Here is a 19,433-nt window from a genome sequence, read left to right as displayed (position 1 = left end):
AGGATCCTACCAAGTTTTTGTGAAATTTCTGGGTTCAAACACTCTCAAAACTCAAATTTGAGAGGGCATACGCATTGATTTTGATAAATGCCTTGTCACTTGTTCTTCTCAAATCAAATTGGGAGAAAACCCTAACGAGACTGCCTGCCGTTTTTTAGTATTTTGAATTCAAATATGATTTCATAGGACCGCTGAAAGTGTTATGTTATGTTCAAGCATGTCAGTGAACAATGCACTGCTCGCTTCTGCTTATTGCAGCTGCACAAAAGCACAGCCCATCGGCTGCAGCCGAAGCAGCTGCCCAGGCCTGCTCGCTTCTGATTACTGCGGCTGTTTGGGCTGCAGCTGCACACAGACTTCCCTTCCCCGTCTTCTCCGTCCTTCGGTTCCGGCGGATTCGAGTCTCGAGAGGACTCGCCTGCTCTAGGGTTTGGTGCCCCAGTCGCTGCCCACTTCTCCGCCCTCCGGCCAGGTCACTGGCGCTAGGAGGCGCTAAATCGAGTTGGCGACGCCTCCCTCACCCGTCCCCCATCGACGTCGGGGGGCATTCCTGGGCGGCGACGGCGACCTCGCGTGGATTCTGTCACCCGTTCCGGCGTTCCCCACCGCTGGCGGGCGTCCCTCGCGGCGACGGCGAGCCCGCACGCGCGCACTTCCGCGCACTACTGACTCTTCTGTGCAGATCGAGCCGTCCCGCCAAGGTGATTATCCTCTATCCGGACGCAGCTTTGTTGCGTACGTACATGCGTTCCCCGTCAACTCAATCCCATGAGACCCATGCTTAATTGTACTAAGAGCGTACTAAGCCATTAGTGAGCATGACAGATTTTAGTTGACAATCTGTGAGCAGGAGAGATCGTCACTCAAGGTTAACATGGCAGCCTGAATTTTTTTAAGCTGTAGAAACTATATATCAGTTAATGTCACATAGAAGCATCCTCCATATTATGAGTGGATGTTTCACTCTGTTTTTTTTTATATGCAACTTAAAGCAGCAATGGACATGCCTATGTTGTCGACCTAATCCAAGCAATAGCTGCAAATAGCTCCCTTAAACATATGTATTCATGTTGCTGCATGTACTACTTCTACCTTTTGGTTGGTCCCTAAAAAATAGCTTCTGTTAATTTCTATAACCTGCATTCAGCTCTAGAAGATAGTGGTTGCAAGATAAGTTTTGGATCCATGTATTGCACCTTGAAGGGCGGGCCTGGTGCAAGCAGTAGAGTCTTACCGCCTGTGACCGGAAGGTCCCGGGTTCGAGTCGTGGTCTCCTCGCATTGCATAGGCGAGGGTAAGGCTTGCCACTGACACCCTTCCCCAGACCCTGCACAGAGTGGGAGCTCTCTGCACTGGGTACGCCCTTTTATTGCACCTTGCTTTGAAACTAAGTGGCACTTCTGCAGAAGATTTTTTACAACAGTTTTTTGCTCCTAGAGTTCGATTTTAGGCCAACTCAAATGTAATTGCAGTTCCAGTCCTAGTACAACTATGGAATCGTGCAGGCATCTACTGATTTGAAATTTGTGTTTTTGGCTTTTTGCATGACCTGTTGTATCACGTAAATATAGATTTGTGTTCGGCATCTTTTGCATATTGGTTCCTTTTTTAGCCCTGTTTCATATTTTCTTTGCCATAGTACTGCGTGCAGTATTATGATTTGCTTCCAGTCCTTGGCAACTTCAACTTGTTGCTTGCCTGTTCCAGTCCTGTGTTGCACATTTCAGTAGACTAGTAGAGTTTCTGATCTACATATGATATCTCTTTGTTGTTCCTGTAATAGTTCAAGCATAAAGGTTTCTTGCTACGAAATCAGTGAAGTTGACAAAGTTTTCACTTTATAAAATACCAATTATCAGTTAGAAACTCTGACAATAAACAAATATCCTGATAATTCTGACTGACTACTGAATTTTCAGATACGCCACTGAAAGGTGACAACTCTGGCTTACTCCTCGATGTCATCATGCTCTCCACCTGAAGTTCGTGGCTACGATTTGCATACAACTCCAGCAAGGTACAACCCCATCAAGGCAAGTGTTAGTTACTTTACCCTGTATCTTGCTGTTGGTAATGCATGTGTGACCTATAAATCTTGTAAGTAGAAAGACATACAATGCAAAGTTACACACAGATGGATCGAGGCCGTGCTCATTGGGATAACCACACTACAAGAATGTTCCTGGACCTTTGCATTGCTGAGAAGGAAAAGGAAAACTATAACAGTAAGGGGTTAACCAAGATAGGGTGGCACAATCTGTATCGCAATTTCAAAGAACACACACGCAGGGTTTATGATACCAAACAGCTGCAGAACAAATTTAACAGCCTGAAAAGGATGTACAATTTATGGAGGCAACAAAACGACAAGACTAGAGGCGAGTGGGACAAGAATTCAAGCACCGTTACACAAGATGCTGATGCATGTGACAATCAAATTGCGGTAACTACAGTTGTTATGTTTAATGTCAATTCTTTTTTTCGTTGAGTTTTAAAGTGCTCCTGTAGTTGGACATTTAATTGTTATCAATTGCAGAAAAGTTTATGTTGAATTGTCCTCTATCTTACGTATGCACCGGTACTGGCTTGTAGGAGAATAGTGCAGCAGAAGACTTTCGTGGTAAGGCGCTTGCGCACGAGGATGTGCTCACCATTCTTTTCGGCTCCATGGACGGCAAAGACAGTACAAAGTTGTGTGTCGGTGGAACTGGTGATAGGACACCAAGTGGGGGAGGTGAAGATAACCATGCACGAGTGTCAGAGGACAATATCGGTTGTCCGGAGGAGAACGTAGGATGCTATAGGATTGGCCATGTGTCCCAATGGTCAAGCCAGGAGCATATGGTTGACAGCCGCCCAACCAAGAGGTATAAGAATACAGGGTACTACGGCGAACTCATATCTGAGAGCATGCTTGAAAGTAGGAATGAAAGCAATGCCATCTGGCGTGAGCAAGAGGAGGTGACAGAGTTGCTGCAGCTTGTAGAAAAGGATGGCGTGTCTCAAGGATCTGAGTTGTTTTTTATAGCTACTGAGCTATTTAGGTCACCAGTACGACGTGCGGCGTTTAGGTGCATTACCACTCCAAAGAACCGAATTGCATGGCTCCGGTGGACTTGGGATAATGTTAAAATGTGATATGGTCCGTGCTCGCTTAGTTTTCAGTTGCTTGTGCAAGGCTCGTGTGAGTGGAATGCACACATGGCGAGTTGGCGACATAGGGTAGCATTATATCTGTATTGCGAATTATGTTATGCTGAACCTTGTCCCCCTTGTTTTAGTTTTAGTTTAATTAGATGTTGATGTCCCTTGTTATAACTGCTTCATATGCAAGTTCATTAAGTATTGGGTGATGTTAACATAAACAGCACAAAGGCTCCGCAGATGTGTATGATAAGTCTTCCTCCGGCAGTTCGTGAGAAACTATTATATATACAATGCATTATGTCAATATATACAATGCACACATAAAAGTAATAATAGGGTACTCGATGTCTCGCATAACCACAAACAATCATCCAAACCATTTACTTGCTCAACTACCTTGAGTCCTCGGCTAGTTAAGGAAGACTAGTAACCGTAATTGTTTTCTTATTTACAATCCAAGTGCAGAACATAGCTATGCCTGCACCAATTTATCTGAAAATCGAAGCAGAAGGATTACGATGCATAGGAAAATAATGGCGACTTCAATGACTGCATCTAAGCCCATCAATTGCTCTGCCATTTTATTACGAGTTTCACGCCCAAGCACCTGTCAAAACATGAACTTTAGAGTAGGTACATCTTCCAAGTATCAATAAATCAAGTGATATATATACCTTACGGGGAAAAAATCGAGAACCAACTATTATGACAGTAAAACAATAGGCAACTTACTGTTCTACATGTGCTTCTAACTAGTTAGGGAGATATTGAGGCGAAAATAAGCAATAATCTCCTTTTTTACTGCTAGGCAATAATATATCTTTATTTCACACTGTCAGGAAACTCCTTTTTGTTTACATTAAAAGAGAATAAAAAAAAACCCTATCCAACACAGCACCTTGTAAATAAAATATCAGTTGCAGAAAACAGATGCTATCCCATGACTAGAGATTAATCTTGATTAACCATTATCTAGATGGTCTAATTGTGCATCCATGCCGTCTAGACACTCATCACAGCCTCGACTAGCATCTAGACGTCGTCCAGAATCTAAGACGTCTAGGTGAATCATCACTAACATGTACTCTATCGAAAAACGGGTCTAATCTATTCAACATACTCGAAAATGTTAATTCCGTATGCTGACAAACTGTATGAACAAAAGATAATATAATCCATGATAAGAGGGGCAGAGGGAAGAAACTCAAACCTCTAAATGGTAATTCAATTTAACAGGGAGGTTCTGCTCTGCATGTCGGACACAGTAATGTAACATATCCAATACAGCCGTATCAGTTTGGTAATCATCGGATCCTGTGTAGAATATATCAGATACTGCACTCAAAATGTTTCATATTACATCATGATAAAAAGTACTGATGCCATACCTGGTATATCATAAATTTGCTGGGCAGGAATGTTTAGTAGCTCTGCTAACTCATTTTGAACATGAGCACGTTGCTGTATCGATAGTCTATCACCATGTGTGACAACAACAACAGGTTTGTCATCTGCAATAAAATTTGTTATGATCATATGATGGTTATGATAGCAAGTATAAATTTATCAATAGAGAACAAACATCATTGATGAACAAGGTGATGATTGAAGCTAACAATTTAAATCAACAACCTGTATACGAGCCTCTTATTCTATAGCAGGTGAGATCTGGAATTGAAGAGAATACAATAGGATCGAAACATATATTTCATTCATAAAGCAGTATATGTGAACATAAATCTGTATTCAGGAAATTTCCTACGATAATGATAAAATGGATATATAAGGTTTGTGTGCATCTTAGCAATCCCCACCTCCAATCGATAAGAACGGATACATAAAAGTTTGATGGAGTATCTCAGTGCATCCTTTATTGTTGCTATCAATTGACTCAAGGATAGCGGCACCATCAACAACAAATATCACGAAATTGACCTTCCGGGTTATGTAACGAAGAAAACTGTATTGCCTCCCCAATGGTTTGATGTCCCCTGTCTTATTGCCTTCATCATTATCCCTGTTTAAAAATGTTCAGAAATTTAATGACTTTAAGTTATATATTGAGTTGTAAATCTTCATATGTTACTTCCTTAGCTTAAAATAATAAAGGAAGTTTGTGAAATTGAAACAGAAAAACGGAAACAACATTAAAGTATAACAATACTCTGAATGCCATGCAATGATGAGTGCAATTGTCATAAAATTCAAAACATATCCAGATCCTGGCTAGAAATACCATGTTCTGTGAAAGAGAATGGGAGAATTTTCATGGTGATCCTCATTGAGGCCTTAAATTCTTATAAAGCATACAGCAGGTAGGTAAGTAATTCAGGACAGCTGTCCTATTGATGCCTGAATTCTATCATATCCGTGCACAAACGAGAGACAACAAATCCAGTCACAATCTATAGTTAGCCCTAAGAATCTGCCACATTCTGCAATCTGTATATGGCTGGTGACAGCTGAGATTATATTTGAACATACTGAATGGCAAAAGGTTGATTACTCAAATCTGTTGGCAGAAATATGAGAATTACTCTCCCGGAAAATAATAAACAGTTTGTACAGAGTCATACAGTGTACAATATTTTTCTAGTTTCAAGACAGAAAACAAAGAGTTAAGTCACCCCTTACCACATTGTTGTCTCCCCATGGCTTATTCCTTTTGTCATCCATTGATGCAGCATTTTGAATTTTTTCTCTGGGTCGTTTGACCAGCCACATGTATCATAAACACATATGGCACTTGAATTCCTAGGAATTGGATACTCGCGAAGAAAGATTGTACCATTTGATTTTGAATTGCCTAGCAAAATCGATTTAGGTTTAATTACTAAACAGTAATAGATGAAATCAACTTCAGTTGTATGTCACCACGAAATAGCATCCCAAAAAAGGATAAAACTTACATGACACCTGTGCTCGATCTGGTGCAAAAGGATCATCGTCCTTGTCAAAGACCCTTGTAATTCGGTTTACAAGCGTGCTCTTGCCAGAACCTCTAGGCCCCACCAGCAGCAAGGTGGTGATCTCAGGCAAGAGAAAATGTCCAGCCTTTGCGCCACCAACTCCTTCAACCCAGTCACCAGGCTTATACCTGCTCATAGGTTGACTTTCTAGTGAAGCATTTACTAAATAAGAACATAATAGAGTGAACTTTGCTAGGGATTTATAGTGCAAGGTAGCACCCTTTTAGGGGGTGTTTGTTTTCTCCTCCTAAACTTTAGTCGTTGTCCTATTAGATGTTTGGACACATGCATGGAGTATTAAATATAGACTAATTACGAAACTAATTGCACAGCTTGCGACTAATTTGCGAGACGAATCTTTTAAGCCTAATTAGTCCATGATTTGACAATGAGTGCTACAGTAACATGTACCGATGACGGATTAATTAGGCTTAATAAATTCGTCTCGTGGAGTACTGACGGATTCTATAATTTGTTTTTTTATTTGTATCCAAACACCCCATGCGACACCCTCACGTGACACCCCCTTAGTTCAGTATTTATTTTTGGTTGGTTCATTGAATAAGTACAGTCAATATTTAAAGTTTTGTAAGTACAGAGCATAGCGTATAAAGAAGAGAAAATGCAGAGCTGAAAAGCACATGCTATCTTTGACTATTCACATATTTTCAGACCCTAAGGGCATCGTTTCGTTCATGTCATGAAAAATCAGCAAAACAAAACACATCAGGAAATGAACATGCACTCCATGGAAATCTAGTATGTCTATGGCATCAGACCAGACCATGCTTTCCAATAAGTAGTAATCCTGGAAATTTTCAGTCTAAAAAGCAGGATGAAGTGTCACATACAAGAAGGGGTGTTTTTCCCCAAATCCATGGTACCATTTTCGTGCACGCAACACAATTTCATTAATAAAATAATAAAAATAATAAAATGATCTTTTCCACTAGTCCTTCACATCGTCTTGTATATCAAGAAAAAACAACAGCAATCAGGTTACCTCCTGATGAGCTCTTTCGCCTCACGCAGTTGGCGGTTGTAGTAGAGGGTCGCCTCCACCTCGTCGTCCTCGCAAACGCAGCACTCATCTGATCCGTCGTCATCGGAGATCGGCGAGACGGCCACGTGCTCGGCGAACTCTACACCCGCACAACCAGGTCAAATCGACGGAGTGATCATTCAAGTTAGGAATTGGGAGAACAGTAACTCAATAAGGCATGGCAAGACAATCACCAGGAGGAAGGGGCTCCGACGAGCTCGACGGTGAGGAAGGGGTGCTGGTGGGAGTGAGGGCGCCGCCGCCCCCCATGGATTCTTACCTTGGATTTCGCGCGAGCTTGGGTTTCCGCGCGGGGCGGGGGGATGGGGGATCGGGACGTGGGGCGAGATGGGGACGTGGGGTTAGCTTTAGGGCCTGTTTAGAATTCAAAATTTTTTGCGCAGTAATCGTTACATCGAATCTTGCGGCACATATATGGAGTACTAAATGTAGACGAAAAAAAAAACTAATTACACAGTTGGTCGAGAAATCGCGAGACGAAACTTTTGAACCTAATTAGTCCATAATTAAACACTAATTATCAAATACAAATGAAATGCTACAGTGAGCCAAAATCCAAAAAATTTTGGATCTAAACGGGGCCTTAGTCCTTTTTAGAGCAAATATCAACCGACTACAATAAATATTCCATATTGAAATTACATCATTTTAATACTATTCTGTAGAATTATTAGTTGTTTTACCGGCCAATAGTGCATCTAAATTACTTGTTCTAGTGGCAGATTGGTCCACTGCAAATGGATTAATTATTATTTTGTTTTTGTTCATCTTCCTTATGTCATCAAACATATCTTTCTCTTCGCATCTCAGTTCATAGTTCGTCATCCCTACTAGTACATCTTCCTCAAGCCCTTTGTACAAGCTCTTGACACGATGTAGTTATAAACGGAGAGCATAATGCCCCAATCTTAGTCAACAAGAGAGGTCGTTGACATCGGCATTAATTCTAGCAGCGTAAGAGATCTTGTTGGATGAGGACAACTTATTAGCACAGTCATGACACAGAAGCAAGCAAGAAAGAATAAATGATAGCCATTGTGAAGCTTCCTGTTTAGACCTCATTCATTTCATCCTTAAACCAAGAGGATTTTGAGAGCTCCAATCCTCTTGGTTTAGAGATGAGATGAACAACGCGTTATACGATCGAGGGAAGATAAAAAGTTTTTTGGTGTAGAAAAGTGGATTATTAATGGACTACTACTAGAGAAACAAATAATATTTATAAAGAATGATAATCTTATCGAGAACTGTATGGGCACGTGGGTCGAAAGATGAAAGTAGTGCCAACAAAATCCGATCATGGTAACTTTGGGGAGTGGACCATAGAGTCATGCGTGGTGGTACTCTCGCGGGCTACGAGTCTATGAAGCGTCCACCATAGCTACGCGAACTTAGTTTTTTTAGGGTTCCTTCGGAACGAGTCCTGAAACGATTCACAGTTGAAATTGTTCACTAATTTATATAGTGTTGATAAATTGAAATGGCTCCTGAAAACAGACCCTTAAGGTGCTAAGGCTAGATACAACACAGGCACTTGAGGCGGCGCTAATCAGCGATTCTGCATTTTGTTCCTTTTTTTTTTTTGCCACCGTGTAAATTTGGGGAGGCGCTTGGCACAGGCATCGCTGCTCAAACAAGCAACCGGCGCTTGGAGATTTTTGTAGTTTGAAAAGTGACAGTTTTAAGAATGGATAAGTATTAGCACGCAAGTTTAGCTTTTTTTTTTCTTTCATTTGTAGATTAAGGCTCTTACGCGATTATTCTCTTTTGTTAATAAGAGCACATTTAAGCGTTTGTGGATTGTACATACCTTAATTAACATTTTTTTTTATCCGCCACATTTTTTTGATCCGTCTGTCACTATTTGTTTTTTTTAGCTTGTCTGTCACTGGGCCTTCGCGTCACCTCGCTTGGGCTTGGCTTATATGCAAAAGAAGGCCGGCCGAGCTACGACCACAGGAGCCCAACAACAGGCAGGCCCATCTTTGCCGCCACGGAAGGAGGAAACCCTAGCGCCCCTGCTCCTCCAACCCCTATAAAAGCCACGGCCGCCGCCGCTTATCAGCTAGGTTAAAGCGACGCCGCCGCCGCCGCAAGCCGTCCGCCTTGCCCTTCACGAAGGCTTGGTCCTCCTCCTTGTACCCCCACCTCCCCCCGCCACAGATCCGTTCCCCTGCTAGGGTTAGCGTTCCTCTGCAGCGATGGCGATCAAGCGGACCAAGGCGGAGAAGAAGATCGCGTACGACAAGAAGCTGTGCAGCCTGCTCGATGAGTACACGAAGGTGCTCATCGCCCTCGCCGACAACGTCGGCTCCAAGCAGCTCCAGGACATCCGCCGGGGCCTCAGGGGCGACTCGGTGGTGCTCATGGGGAAGAACACACTCATCAGGCGCTGCATCAAGGTCTACGCCGAGAAGACCGGCAACCACACCTTTGACCCGCTCATGGACCTCCTCGTCGGCAACGTCGGCCTCATCTTCACCAAGGGAGACCTTAAGGAGGTGCGCGAGGAGGTCGCCAAGTACAAGGTGAATACTTTGAAGTTTTTCCGGCACCTGTTGTTTGCTGTTACCTGTCAATGCGGTCATTATTTTTGAATAGCTTGCGAGATGTACTACGATTTGCTGCTCGTCACTGCATGCTAATTTGCTCGGAGTAGTAACTCGATGGCTCACAGCAAAAAAAATTATTTTTTATGCAAATTGTCTCGTATGTGTGCTGTACGTGTGGAGGGATGTCACATATATAGTAGATCTAAATTCACATCGAGTAGTCAGGATATAACTCTGGGTGTTACTTGGGTTAGTCACCTGTTTGCTGTTACCTGTCAATGCGGTCATTATTTTTGAATAGCTTGCGAGATGTACTACCATTTGCTGCTCATCACTGCATGGTAATTTGCTCGGAGTAGTAACTCGATGGCTCACAGCACAAAATTTATTCTTTTATGCAAATTGTCTCGTATGTGTGCCTTAGGTGTGGAGGGTCACATATATAGTAGATCTAAATTCACATCGAGTAGTCAGGATATAACTCTGGGTGTTACTTGGGTTAGTCACCTGATTTTATTTTGGTACAGCACCTAGCTCACTGATAGTACGTGTAGTCTGTGGCACCTGTAGATGGTGGTCAGTTAAGCTATTCTCTTACGTTGAATATACTTGCAAATTGTTTGTGTTAGGATGTTTTGAAGATTTTATATTCATAGTATCATTTCACATTCTGTTGGTAACTTAGCTGTAAAAGCTTGTACTGTATTGTGATATCACTTGTTGAACTTGCCAGACTAAATTTAAATTCACATTTATGTCTGTTATTGCTTTAACGATTGAGTAAGAATCTCTGATAGAGGTATGACAAGTCAGTTTTTTCATGTCCCATATCCTGTCTTTGTTGTTAGACATTATGAAGTACGTGTTTCAACGCTTCTTTGATGTTGTTTAGTATTGTTTCTGTAACAGATACAGTATCAATGCCAAGCTATATAGATCGAATAGTAATGGCAATTCTTGTGTTGTTTCTACAGGTTGGGGCCCCTGCCCGTGTTGGTCTGGTTGCTCCAGTTGATGTTGTTGTGCCCCCTGGCAACACTGGACTGGATCCCTCCCAGACCTCTTTCTTCCAGGTAAGCTTGGAAGCAATACATCTGTGCTACAGTTAAATTCAAGCACATAATGGCAATGTCTCACTTGTCATTTGTTTCAGGTGCTTAACATCCCCACCAAGATTAACAAGGGTACTGTGGAAATTATCACCCCTGTGGAGCTGATCAAGAAGGGTGACAAGGTGGGCTCATCCGAGTCCGCCCTGCTCGCCAAGCTGGGTATCCGCCCCTTCTCATACGGTCTTCAGGTCACCAGTGTCTATGAGGATGGGTCTGTGTTCAGCCCTGAGGTGCTTGACCTTTCTGAGGAGGACCTGATTGAGAAGTTTGCCACTGGTGTCTCCATGGTTGCCTCTCTGTCCCTGGCAATCTCATACCCGACCCTTGCTGCTGTGCCCCATATGTTCATCAATGGGTACAAGAATGTGCTTGCTGTTGCGGTGGAGACGGACTACTCGTACCCACATGCTGACAAGATCAAGGAGTACCTCAAGGTGATATATGTTCGCTTGTGCTATGGCAATTATTTTGAGCAATTTAAGCCCTTGTATAAATCTGCTTTAATCACGATGCATATCTACGTTTATTTGCCCATATGTACTGTATCATTAGGTCATGATAGTGTGGAAATGTCTTGAAAGCTGATGTTTTAAGCTGTTCTAATTTTGTGATTCGTTTGCAGGACCCGAGCAAGTTTGCTGTTGCTGCCCCGGTTGCTGGTGCGGACTCTGGTGCTGCGGCTGCTCCCAAGGAGGAAGAGAAGGCTCCAGAGCCTGAAGAGGAGTCGGACGAGGAAATGGGCTTCAGCCTGTTCGACGACTAGAGCTGCTCTTATCGTCAATCTGCTGCAAGTTTTGGCTTTTGCTTATGAATGTTGGTGTCCACCTAGTGTGTAATCGACAATGTTATCTCCTTAATGTTAAGCACCTGTGTTGTGTCACTATAGCCCTTTGTGGTTTCGGAGCGTTTATTGTGCGGGTATTTGCATATGTTGTCCTCAGATTGGAGGCAGAAGATGGTAAATCGATGCTCTAATCTTTTGAGTAGAGTTAGCACATAATTGCGCTGAATCTTTTGCAAGAGCAGACTGTCTCCAATGAGGAGACCCAGACTCATTTTTGCGTCCGGCACAGTTCTTTGCCTTCCTGAAAACGTTCTCCAACAGCAGACCCATACACCCGACGCATTTTGCCTGCTCCCCTAAACGTTAGGCAAAAAAGCGTCCCCTCTTGCATTGCTACGCAAATCGCCGAGCTCGCCAGCGCAGAAGCGGAGCTCGCCCGCGCCGAGGCGGAGCTCGCCCGGGCCTGCGCAGAGGCGGAGCTCATCCGCGCCGTGGCCGAGGCGGAGCTCGCCCGCGCCGTGGCCGAGGCGGAGCTCGCTCGCGCAGAGGCGGAGCTCGCCCGCGCCCGCCGCCCGCCGCCGGTGTTGGAGGAGGAGCGCGCGGCGAGGCGGGGAGCGGGGCGCGGCCGTCGGGGAGCGGGGATCCGGGGTCCTCCGCGCCGAGGCGGAGCTCGCCCGCGCCCGCCGCCGGTGTTGGAGGAGGAGCGCGCGTGGAGGCGAGGACGGACGAGGCGGCGACCTCCGGCGGATTTGGGGATTTTGCGTTTGCGGTTGTTGGAGAGGCTGACTTTTGGGTTGTGACGTTTTTTCCTGTGCCTGTTGTATTTGGGTCTCATGGTTGCATCAACGAATGAGACTGTCTCCAATGAAGGAACCCAAACGCAAAATCGGTATTACACAGTGCTTTGCCTCGCCAGAATCATCCTCGCCAGAATCATCCTCCAACAGAAGACCCATTCAAATGACCTATTTTGGGTACGACGCCATCCAGAAGGCAAAAAAGCGTCGTCGACGAGAGACGACGCAAAATCTTGCGCGGGCCCGCGGACGAGACGGCGGGCGGAGACGGCGGCCTGGGTCGGAGCTTTGGAGCGGGGAAGACGGCAGTGGAGGAGCCGCGCTCGCCGCGACCGCCGGCGGTGGAGGAGCCGTGACCGCCGCGACCGCGACTGGAGGAGTGGAGGAGCCGCGACCGCCGGCAGTGGAGGAGGCGCGCGCCGGGAGTGGAGGAGCCGCGCTCGCCGCGACTGGAGGAGCAATGCCGCCGCAAGAGGCGCGATGGGCGTCGCAGAGAGGGGGCCGCCGCCACACCTGCCTCCGCGCCTGGCCGTCACGCTGGAGCTCCGCCCAGATCCACGCCGCCTGCGGAGGCGCTCCAGAGCCGGATCCCGCTGGGGCGGGCTCGATGGAGCTGCTGCTGGAGGTGGTGGCCGTGGCGCAGGGGCCCGGCGCCATCGACGGCGTGGACGGGGAGGACGTCCCCAGGGGCGCTCCCGCGCCGGAGGTGGCAGCGCCGGCTGCGGTGGCGGTGCCCGACGTCGTCGTTGTTGGGCGCGTGGAGGGCCGCGGGGACGGGGGCGCCCCAGCACCAAATCCCGTCAGGGAGGCCTCGGAGCTGCTGCTACCGGAGGCGGGCCTGCGAGAGGAGGAAGGGAAGATGCGGCGGCGCTCGCGAGAGGAAGAAGGGAAGAGGACGCCCTGTTGCGCCCGACGGTTGGAGAACGAAGTTTATGGGTCACGGACGCTTTCACTGTGCGCGATGTAAACCGGGGAATGCGTCTTGCTTTTGGGTCCTCTTCGTTGGAGTCAGTCTGATGCATCTATTTATAGGTCATAACGGCAAATTTTATAGGTCATAACGTCAAATTCTAGTTTTTTTATGCCTCCCCTAGTTAGGGATGAAAACGGTCGGGAACGGTCGGGAAAATGTCTTAACCATTTCCGCTCCTGTATTTTTTTGCCGGGAACGGAAACGGGAACGGGAAGGCCGGACGGGAAAACGAAACCGGTATTACGGGATATCGGGAACGGAATATTTCGAACGGGAACGTCTCGATTACGATCGGGAAGCGGTAACACAAAACGGGAACATCAATATATGTAACCACTTAAAACAATGAGCTCGATGCAACAATAGCAACCATATGCAACAGCAAGCTAACAGGCAAAAAACAATAGTTCACAATTCACAGTAAGCCAACAGGCAACAATTCAAATTAAAAAAAAAATAGTGCATGTGAACAGGCAAGCCAACAGGCAACAGCAAGCGGCCACAAGCCCACAACTAGTCAACCACAAGTCTCCGGCCAGCAGCCACAAGCCCACAACAGTAACACAAGTAGTTTTCAATTCACAAGTCCAAATACGGACATTCAGTGGGCCGGCCACCAGCGGACGGGAATGGGCTCAGTGATTCAGACATTCAGTGGGCCGTGCGTGGGAATACGGGAATATCGTCGGGAATTTTCCTGCCTAAATACGGGAACCGTAAATACGGTCGGGAAAATCCCTTAACCGATTCCGTTCCCGTTCCTGCCTAAAATACGGTGTCGGTTTCCCGTTTCCTATTTTTCCTGCAAAAACGGTATGCGGTCGGTTAATGCGGTATACGGTGTCGGTCGGTACGGGAATTTCCCGTCCTGTTTTCATCCATACCCCTAGTGTGAAACAAGACCCAGGTGAAACGGCACCGCAACTCCGCAAGTTCTACGGTGCAAGTTGAAAGCACATGGCCTAAAAATTCTAAACAAAAGGCACCTGAAATTCTAAACAAATGACTTTCTCTCACATTTTTTTCACTAAACATATACTGATGACATGCCTATCCTGCTATCCATTTGGTGGCAGTCAGAGGTCAGCACAGCCTTCCTATCTATCTCCTCAGTCGTCAGCGCTGCATTGCAATCTGTGGCCGTAACTCCCCCCCCCCGCCCCCCCCTCGTGTCCTCGTGCTATCTTCCTCCTTCCTCCTTTGCCGCGCGCGTCAAACCTGCATGCACTCAAAGTCAGTCTCTGACCGGACCTTCCGTTGCATTCGGCCCGACGGCGATGCCACCGCCACGCCACTGCCAGGGCCACATTGCGCAGTGCCTCGGCAGGATCCTCGCCTGCCGCGGCGACGCCACCATCGCCGCTGCCGGCCCAGGCGGCCGACGGCTCTCCGGCGCGGAGTTCGTCGACGGCGTGCGGAGCCTCGCCGCCGGCCTCGTCGACCGCGGGGTGCGCCCGGGCCATGTCGTCGCCGCCGTCGCCCTCAACAGGTACCTACGTACCGTACGTGCAGGGAGCCGGTCAGCCGGAGCGGCAGAAATGTTGTTGCTTTCGCTGAGCCATTGCTGTGCCTGGCATATATGTGCAGCGTCGAGTACGTCCAACTGTTCCTCGCCGTCACGTACGCCGGAGCGATCATCGCCCCTCTCAACTACCGCTGGGTACGTACTTGTACTTCTCCAGTTTTATTGTCTTTGATTCAGAGGAGTGTAAAGGTTTCGTCTCCCTTGTGAATTGTGATCCAGAGCTTCGAGGAGGCGGTGCAGGCGGTGGAGCTCGTGCAGCCGTCGGCGTTCGTCTTCGACGGCGCGTTCACCTCTTGGGCGCTTCGACTGACGGAGAGCGACAGGTTTCCATCGATTGGCCTGTACATCCTCCTGGGCGATCCTTGCAGTACTAGCCATGCTGCTGCAGATTGTAAGGTTCTTGCTGGACCAGGAAGGAAAACTCTTTCCCTTTTTGGATTGATCGAACAGTGTGGATCTTACAAGAGATTGTGCACACATCTAGTAGTAGCATTTGCACGTGGTTATTTTTGTCTTGGCATATTGGTTCAGTTGAATCCGTTGCCCACATCAAGAGGAGCCTGAGAGGAGCTCCGGCGACGGAACCCATGTCGGCTCCAGGGGATGTTGCTCTAATATGCTTCACATCTGGTAAATCAGTATTACCTTATCTTGGATTGTGTTCTGCAAATTTTCTGCCTATTACAGAAAATTTGGATTAAGAAACTTGGGTACAAAATAGCTGATAACCTTACGGTATATATTCGGATTCAGGAACCACTGGGCGGCCAAAGGGTGTAGCGATAAGCCATACGTCGCTGATCATTCAGTCCCTTGCGAAAATTGCCATTGTTGGCTACGGTGAGGATGATGTATGCTTTCAGGATCCAAGCACATGCCGTTATATTACAGCTTACCCCTGAAAACAGTGTTGCCATGTTGACGTCGTTGACAGATTTGATAAAACGCCAACAAAATTTTTATGTCATGTTCACGACTCTGCAATTCGATTTCAATTCAGGAGAAACAGTAAGTGTATGACTAGACTTCAATATTTTGCCTTTGTTGGTCTGCAGGTTTACCTGCATACAGCACCTCTATGCCATATCGGAGGGATATCCTCATGCATGGCTATCCTGATGGCCGGAGGTTGCCATGTCCTGATACCGAAATTCGACGCCAAATCAGCCTTTGACGCCATCCAGGAACAAGGAGTGACTTCTTTCATCACTGTCCCTGCGATCATGGTTGACCTGTTGTCCTATGCTCGGTATGAGATAGTAGTGCTCCAGTTTTCTGAAATCCTAGGAGTGCACACCTGTTGGTAACTGGCTAACATTTGTCCCGTTTTCAATCAGAAAAGAGATGGTATCAGACTGTGGGAAGACAGTGACCAAGATTCTGAATGGGGGTGGTGGGCTGTCTCTTGACCTGATAAATGGAGCTTCACAATTGTTTCCTCATGCTGCCATTTTCTCAGCTTATGGTATGCGTTCTTTGCCACTTAGCACTGCAGTGTCATGAGGATTAGTTTATTGTATGCAAACTAACATCTCTATGAAGAGGGAAATATTGCATTGGCTGAACAGTACAGTTTTATAATGTACTCTAAAATCATGCTAGTTATTCCCTCTGGCATCGCGATTTAGCCACTTTGGAAATGCATATACTGAATTTTAATACCTTATAATTTGGAACAGGGATGACTGAGGCCTGCTCATCTCTGACGTTCATGGCTCTCAACATACCAAAACTTCAAAAACCCAAGAACCAACTAGGCAGCCATCATGGAGGCATTTGCGTTGGCAAACCAGCACCGCATGTAGAGATACAAATCGGCATGGATGGTGATAACACCAGTTCTTCACTAGCTGGGAACATCTTAACTAGAGGCTTGCATACCATGGTTGGGTACTGGGCAAACAACAAGGTGGATTCATCGGATTGTGTCAGGAACGGATGGCTTGACACTGGAGACACTGGATGGATGGACAAAGCCGGTAATCTGTGGATCATGGGGCGGCAAAAGGGCCGCATCAAAACTGGAGGTGAAAATGTTTACCCGGAAGAGGTACTTGTTCCATAACTACTCCAAACTCTACATATTCTTCAGTCCTTTAACAATGACATCTGATTTTGACAAAATATATAACACCTGGAATTGTTCAGGTTGAACTGGTACTATCTCAGCACCCAGGAGTAGCAAGAGTTGTGGTAGTCGGTATACCAGATAGTCGTCTCGGGGAGAAAGTTATTGCTTGTGTTAGCATCAGGGATGGCTGGAAGTGGGTTGATGCAAGAACTGAACACCAAGGCAAAGGCATGGAAGTGTCTCCTCAGATCCTTCATGACCACTGCAGGATGAAAAAACTGAGCAGGTAATCTTCTCATATATTCTTCCCATGAGAACATATTAGCATTTGGAAACTGAATGCGCATCTGTTTGAGAGCAAATATTTCTTACCAATGGGGCTACCATCACAGTCCTCAAATTTTTTTTTTTTTGTGTAACAGATTTAAGGTGCCAAGGTCTTATTATCAGTGGAGGCAGCCATTTCCAGTAACCACGACAGGGAAAATCAAAAGAGAGGAGCTGAAGAGGGAAATTTTAGCAGCAATTCAACTACCCAGCAACTTGTAGCTTTTTTAGGCAAAGATCCATTTTTGAACCAAATTTTGGTTCAATTCCACTCTAATTTTTGAGGCCTGTGAAAAAGGTGCTTAGCTTTTACCTGGTTGGAGTTAAGATGCGAGGCAGCTGTTCGTTTTTAAAAAAAGAGCGAGACAGTGAGAGAAGACGTAAATGTGAGTTTGTTTTTTGAAAACTGAAATATCTTCATCTCCGGGTTCTAAATGTATGGTGAATAAATTTTGCAAGTTTCTAAGAGGATGTTAGGTTTGAGGGACCATTCTGTCCAAGATGAGGTAGTGAATTCATTCTATGAATTTTAGTGAATCACCCTATCCCTCATGCAATTTATTTCACTAACAAAAAGAAAATGAGAAGTGAGAAAATGATGAATAATTCTCGCCTCAAACAAAATACCCCCTAAATGTTTCATCACAAATCTGAAATGGTTTATTTGATTATTCCTGGAGGCCTGTGACATCCATGACTCTTCTCCACCTTGACAAAAGAAGTTTAATCAGACTACGGACCTATTAGCCTCATCCACAGCATTGCGAAGATCTTCTCCAAGCTTTTAGCTAATCGATTGGCGCCTAAGCTAAACTCCATGGTCTCAAATTGCCAAAATGCGTTCATTAAAAAGCGGAGCATACATGATAATTTCCTTTATGTGCAAAACACGGTCAGAAAATTGCACAAGCTAAAATTGCCGGCCCTCTTCCTGAAGCTCGACATCCACGAGGCATTTGACATGGTGAATTGGAGCAACCTTCTGGAGGTCATGCAGGCACTGGGCTTTGGCCAGAGGTGACGGGAATGGATCTCTATCCTTTTTCGCACGGCCACGTCGGCGGCTCTACTCAATGGACAGCGTGGCCCAACTTTCAGCCACGGCAGAGGGGTTCGTCAGGGCAACCTGCTCTCCCCCACGCCATGGACCCCCTGTAGCGTCTGCTCGACCTTGCAACCGAGCATGGGATCCTTTCCCCGCTTCCACCATCGGCTGCTAGATGGAGAATCTCCATGTACGCGGACGACGCGGTCATATTCACAAATCCATCAAAGGACGACCTGGAAGCGCTCAAAGAGATTTTCCAAATATTTGGCACCTCCTTAGGACTACACATAAACCTGCAAAAAAAGCTCCATACACCCGATTAGATGCGATGAAGTTGACCTGGAGCAAGTACTCTCCTCTTTCTCTGGGGTCAGAAGCACCTTCCCCTGTCGATACCTAGGCTTGCAGCTCCACACAAGGACGCTCCAGAAGGTCCATGTACAACCGCTCATTGAGCACATCGGCCAAAGGATCCCCAGTTGGAAAGGAAAATGGCCCAACAAAGCGGGTTGCCTCACGTTGGTCTCCTCAGTACTCTCATCCATGCCGACTTATCATCTCACAGTATTCCCGTTAGTTGCATGGGCTAAGAAGAAAATTGACAAAATCAGGAGATCTTTTCTTTGGAAGGGAGAGAAAAATGCAAAAGGTGGGCATTGCCTAGTCAATTGGCCAACAGTGACTAGACCAAAGGATTTAGGCGGGCTAGGAATCCCCGACCCGGAGAAATTTGGAAGAGCTCTACGCCTTCGGTGGCTTTGGCAAGACTGGACCGATGACTTCAAACCATGGGCAGGCTCTGAACTCCCCTGCAATAAGGATAACCGCCTCCTCTTTAAAGCCTCAACCACGATCACGAATGGTGATGGAGCCAAGGCTCATTTCTAGCACGATAACTGGCTTGAAGGCGAGGCCCCCAAAAACCTCGCCCCGCACTTGTTCAAGTTGGTTGCAAGGAAAAACAGATCAGTGCAGCAGGAGCTTGACAACGGCATATGGATGCACTACCTAAGAAACCGTGTCAGCACCACCGAGCACATGCAGGAATTTGTGGCAGAACCATCA

General features: G+C 46.2%; 4 protein-coding genes across 6 annotated transcripts; 3 read left to right on the top strand and 1 right to left on the bottom strand.

Moving 5' to 3' along the window:
* The first annotated feature begins 172 nt into the window (after positions 1–172).
* Positions 173–3,365, top strand: LOC136472317 (L10-interacting MYB domain-containing protein-like). Of its 3 annotated transcripts, XM_066470039.1 has the most exons (4): positions 173–701; positions 1,920–2,033; positions 2,135–2,443; positions 2,593–3,365. In XM_066470039.1, the coding sequence occupies exons 2-4, from the start codon at positions 1,959–1,961 to the stop codon at positions 3,136–3,138; spliced, it is 930 nt and encodes a 309-aa protein (XP_066326136.1). In that variant the 5' UTR covers positions 173–701; positions 1,920–1,958; the 3' UTR covers positions 3,139–3,365. The 3 variants fall into 3 exon arrangements, with proteins under 3 accessions (XP_066326136.1, XP_066326137.1, XP_066326138.1); XM_066470040.1 differs by lacking the exon at positions 173–701 and having other exon boundaries at positions 1,920–2,017; positions 2,106–2,443; XM_066470041.1 differs by lacking the exon at positions 173–701 and having other exon boundaries at positions 2,106–2,443.
* A 109-nt stretch (positions 3,366–3,474) lies between these two features.
* On the bottom strand, positions 3,475–7,518 carry LOC136472316 (uncharacterized). The gene is made up of 8 exons (XM_066470038.1): positions 7,353–7,518; positions 7,120–7,258; positions 6,057–6,244; positions 5,782–5,953; positions 4,962–5,164; positions 4,536–4,658; positions 4,358–4,461; positions 3,475–3,754 (listed from the first exon to the last, which is right to left on the bottom strand). The coding sequence occupies exons 1-8, from the start codon at positions 7,426–7,428 to the stop codon at positions 3,620–3,622; spliced, it is 1,140 nt and encodes a 379-aa protein (XP_066326135.1). The 5' UTR covers positions 7,429–7,518; the 3' UTR covers positions 3,475–3,619.
* Positions 7,519–9,246: 1,728 nt separating this feature from the next.
* LOC136472315 (large ribosomal subunit protein uL10) lies at positions 9,247–11,723 on the top strand. Its single transcript, XM_066470037.1, has 4 exons — positions 9,247–9,707; positions 10,706–10,804; positions 10,885–11,277; positions 11,466–11,723. The coding sequence occupies exons 1-4, from the start codon at positions 9,381–9,383 to the stop codon at positions 11,604–11,606; spliced, it is 960 nt and encodes a 319-aa protein (XP_066326134.1). The 5' UTR covers positions 9,247–9,380; the 3' UTR covers positions 11,607–11,723.
* Positions 11,724–14,577: 2,854 nt separating this feature from the next.
* Positions 14,578–17,802, top strand: LOC136472314 (2-succinylbenzoate--CoA ligase, chloroplastic/peroxisomal-like). The gene is made up of 10 exons (XM_066470036.1): positions 14,578–14,886; positions 14,985–15,057; positions 15,142–15,313; positions 15,454–15,552; positions 15,676–15,773; positions 15,978–16,171; positions 16,260–16,387; positions 16,602–16,972; positions 17,071–17,279; positions 17,416–17,802. Exons 1-10 carry the CDS (start codon positions 14,675–14,677, stop codon positions 17,540–17,542), a joined length of 1,683 nt encoding a protein of 560 aa, XP_066326133.1. The 5' UTR covers positions 14,578–14,674; the 3' UTR covers positions 17,543–17,802.
* Positions 17,803–19,433: the final 1,631 nt, after the last annotated feature.

Source organism: Miscanthus floridulus, chromosome 8, assembly GCF_019320115.1.
Source record: "Miscanthus floridulus cultivar M001 chromosome 8, ASM1932011v1, whole genome shotgun sequence".
Taxonomy (NCBI): domain Eukaryota; kingdom Viridiplantae; phylum Streptophyta; class Magnoliopsida; order Poales; family Poaceae; genus Miscanthus; species Miscanthus floridulus.
This window is presented reverse-complemented; position numbering and strand designations above follow the sequence as displayed.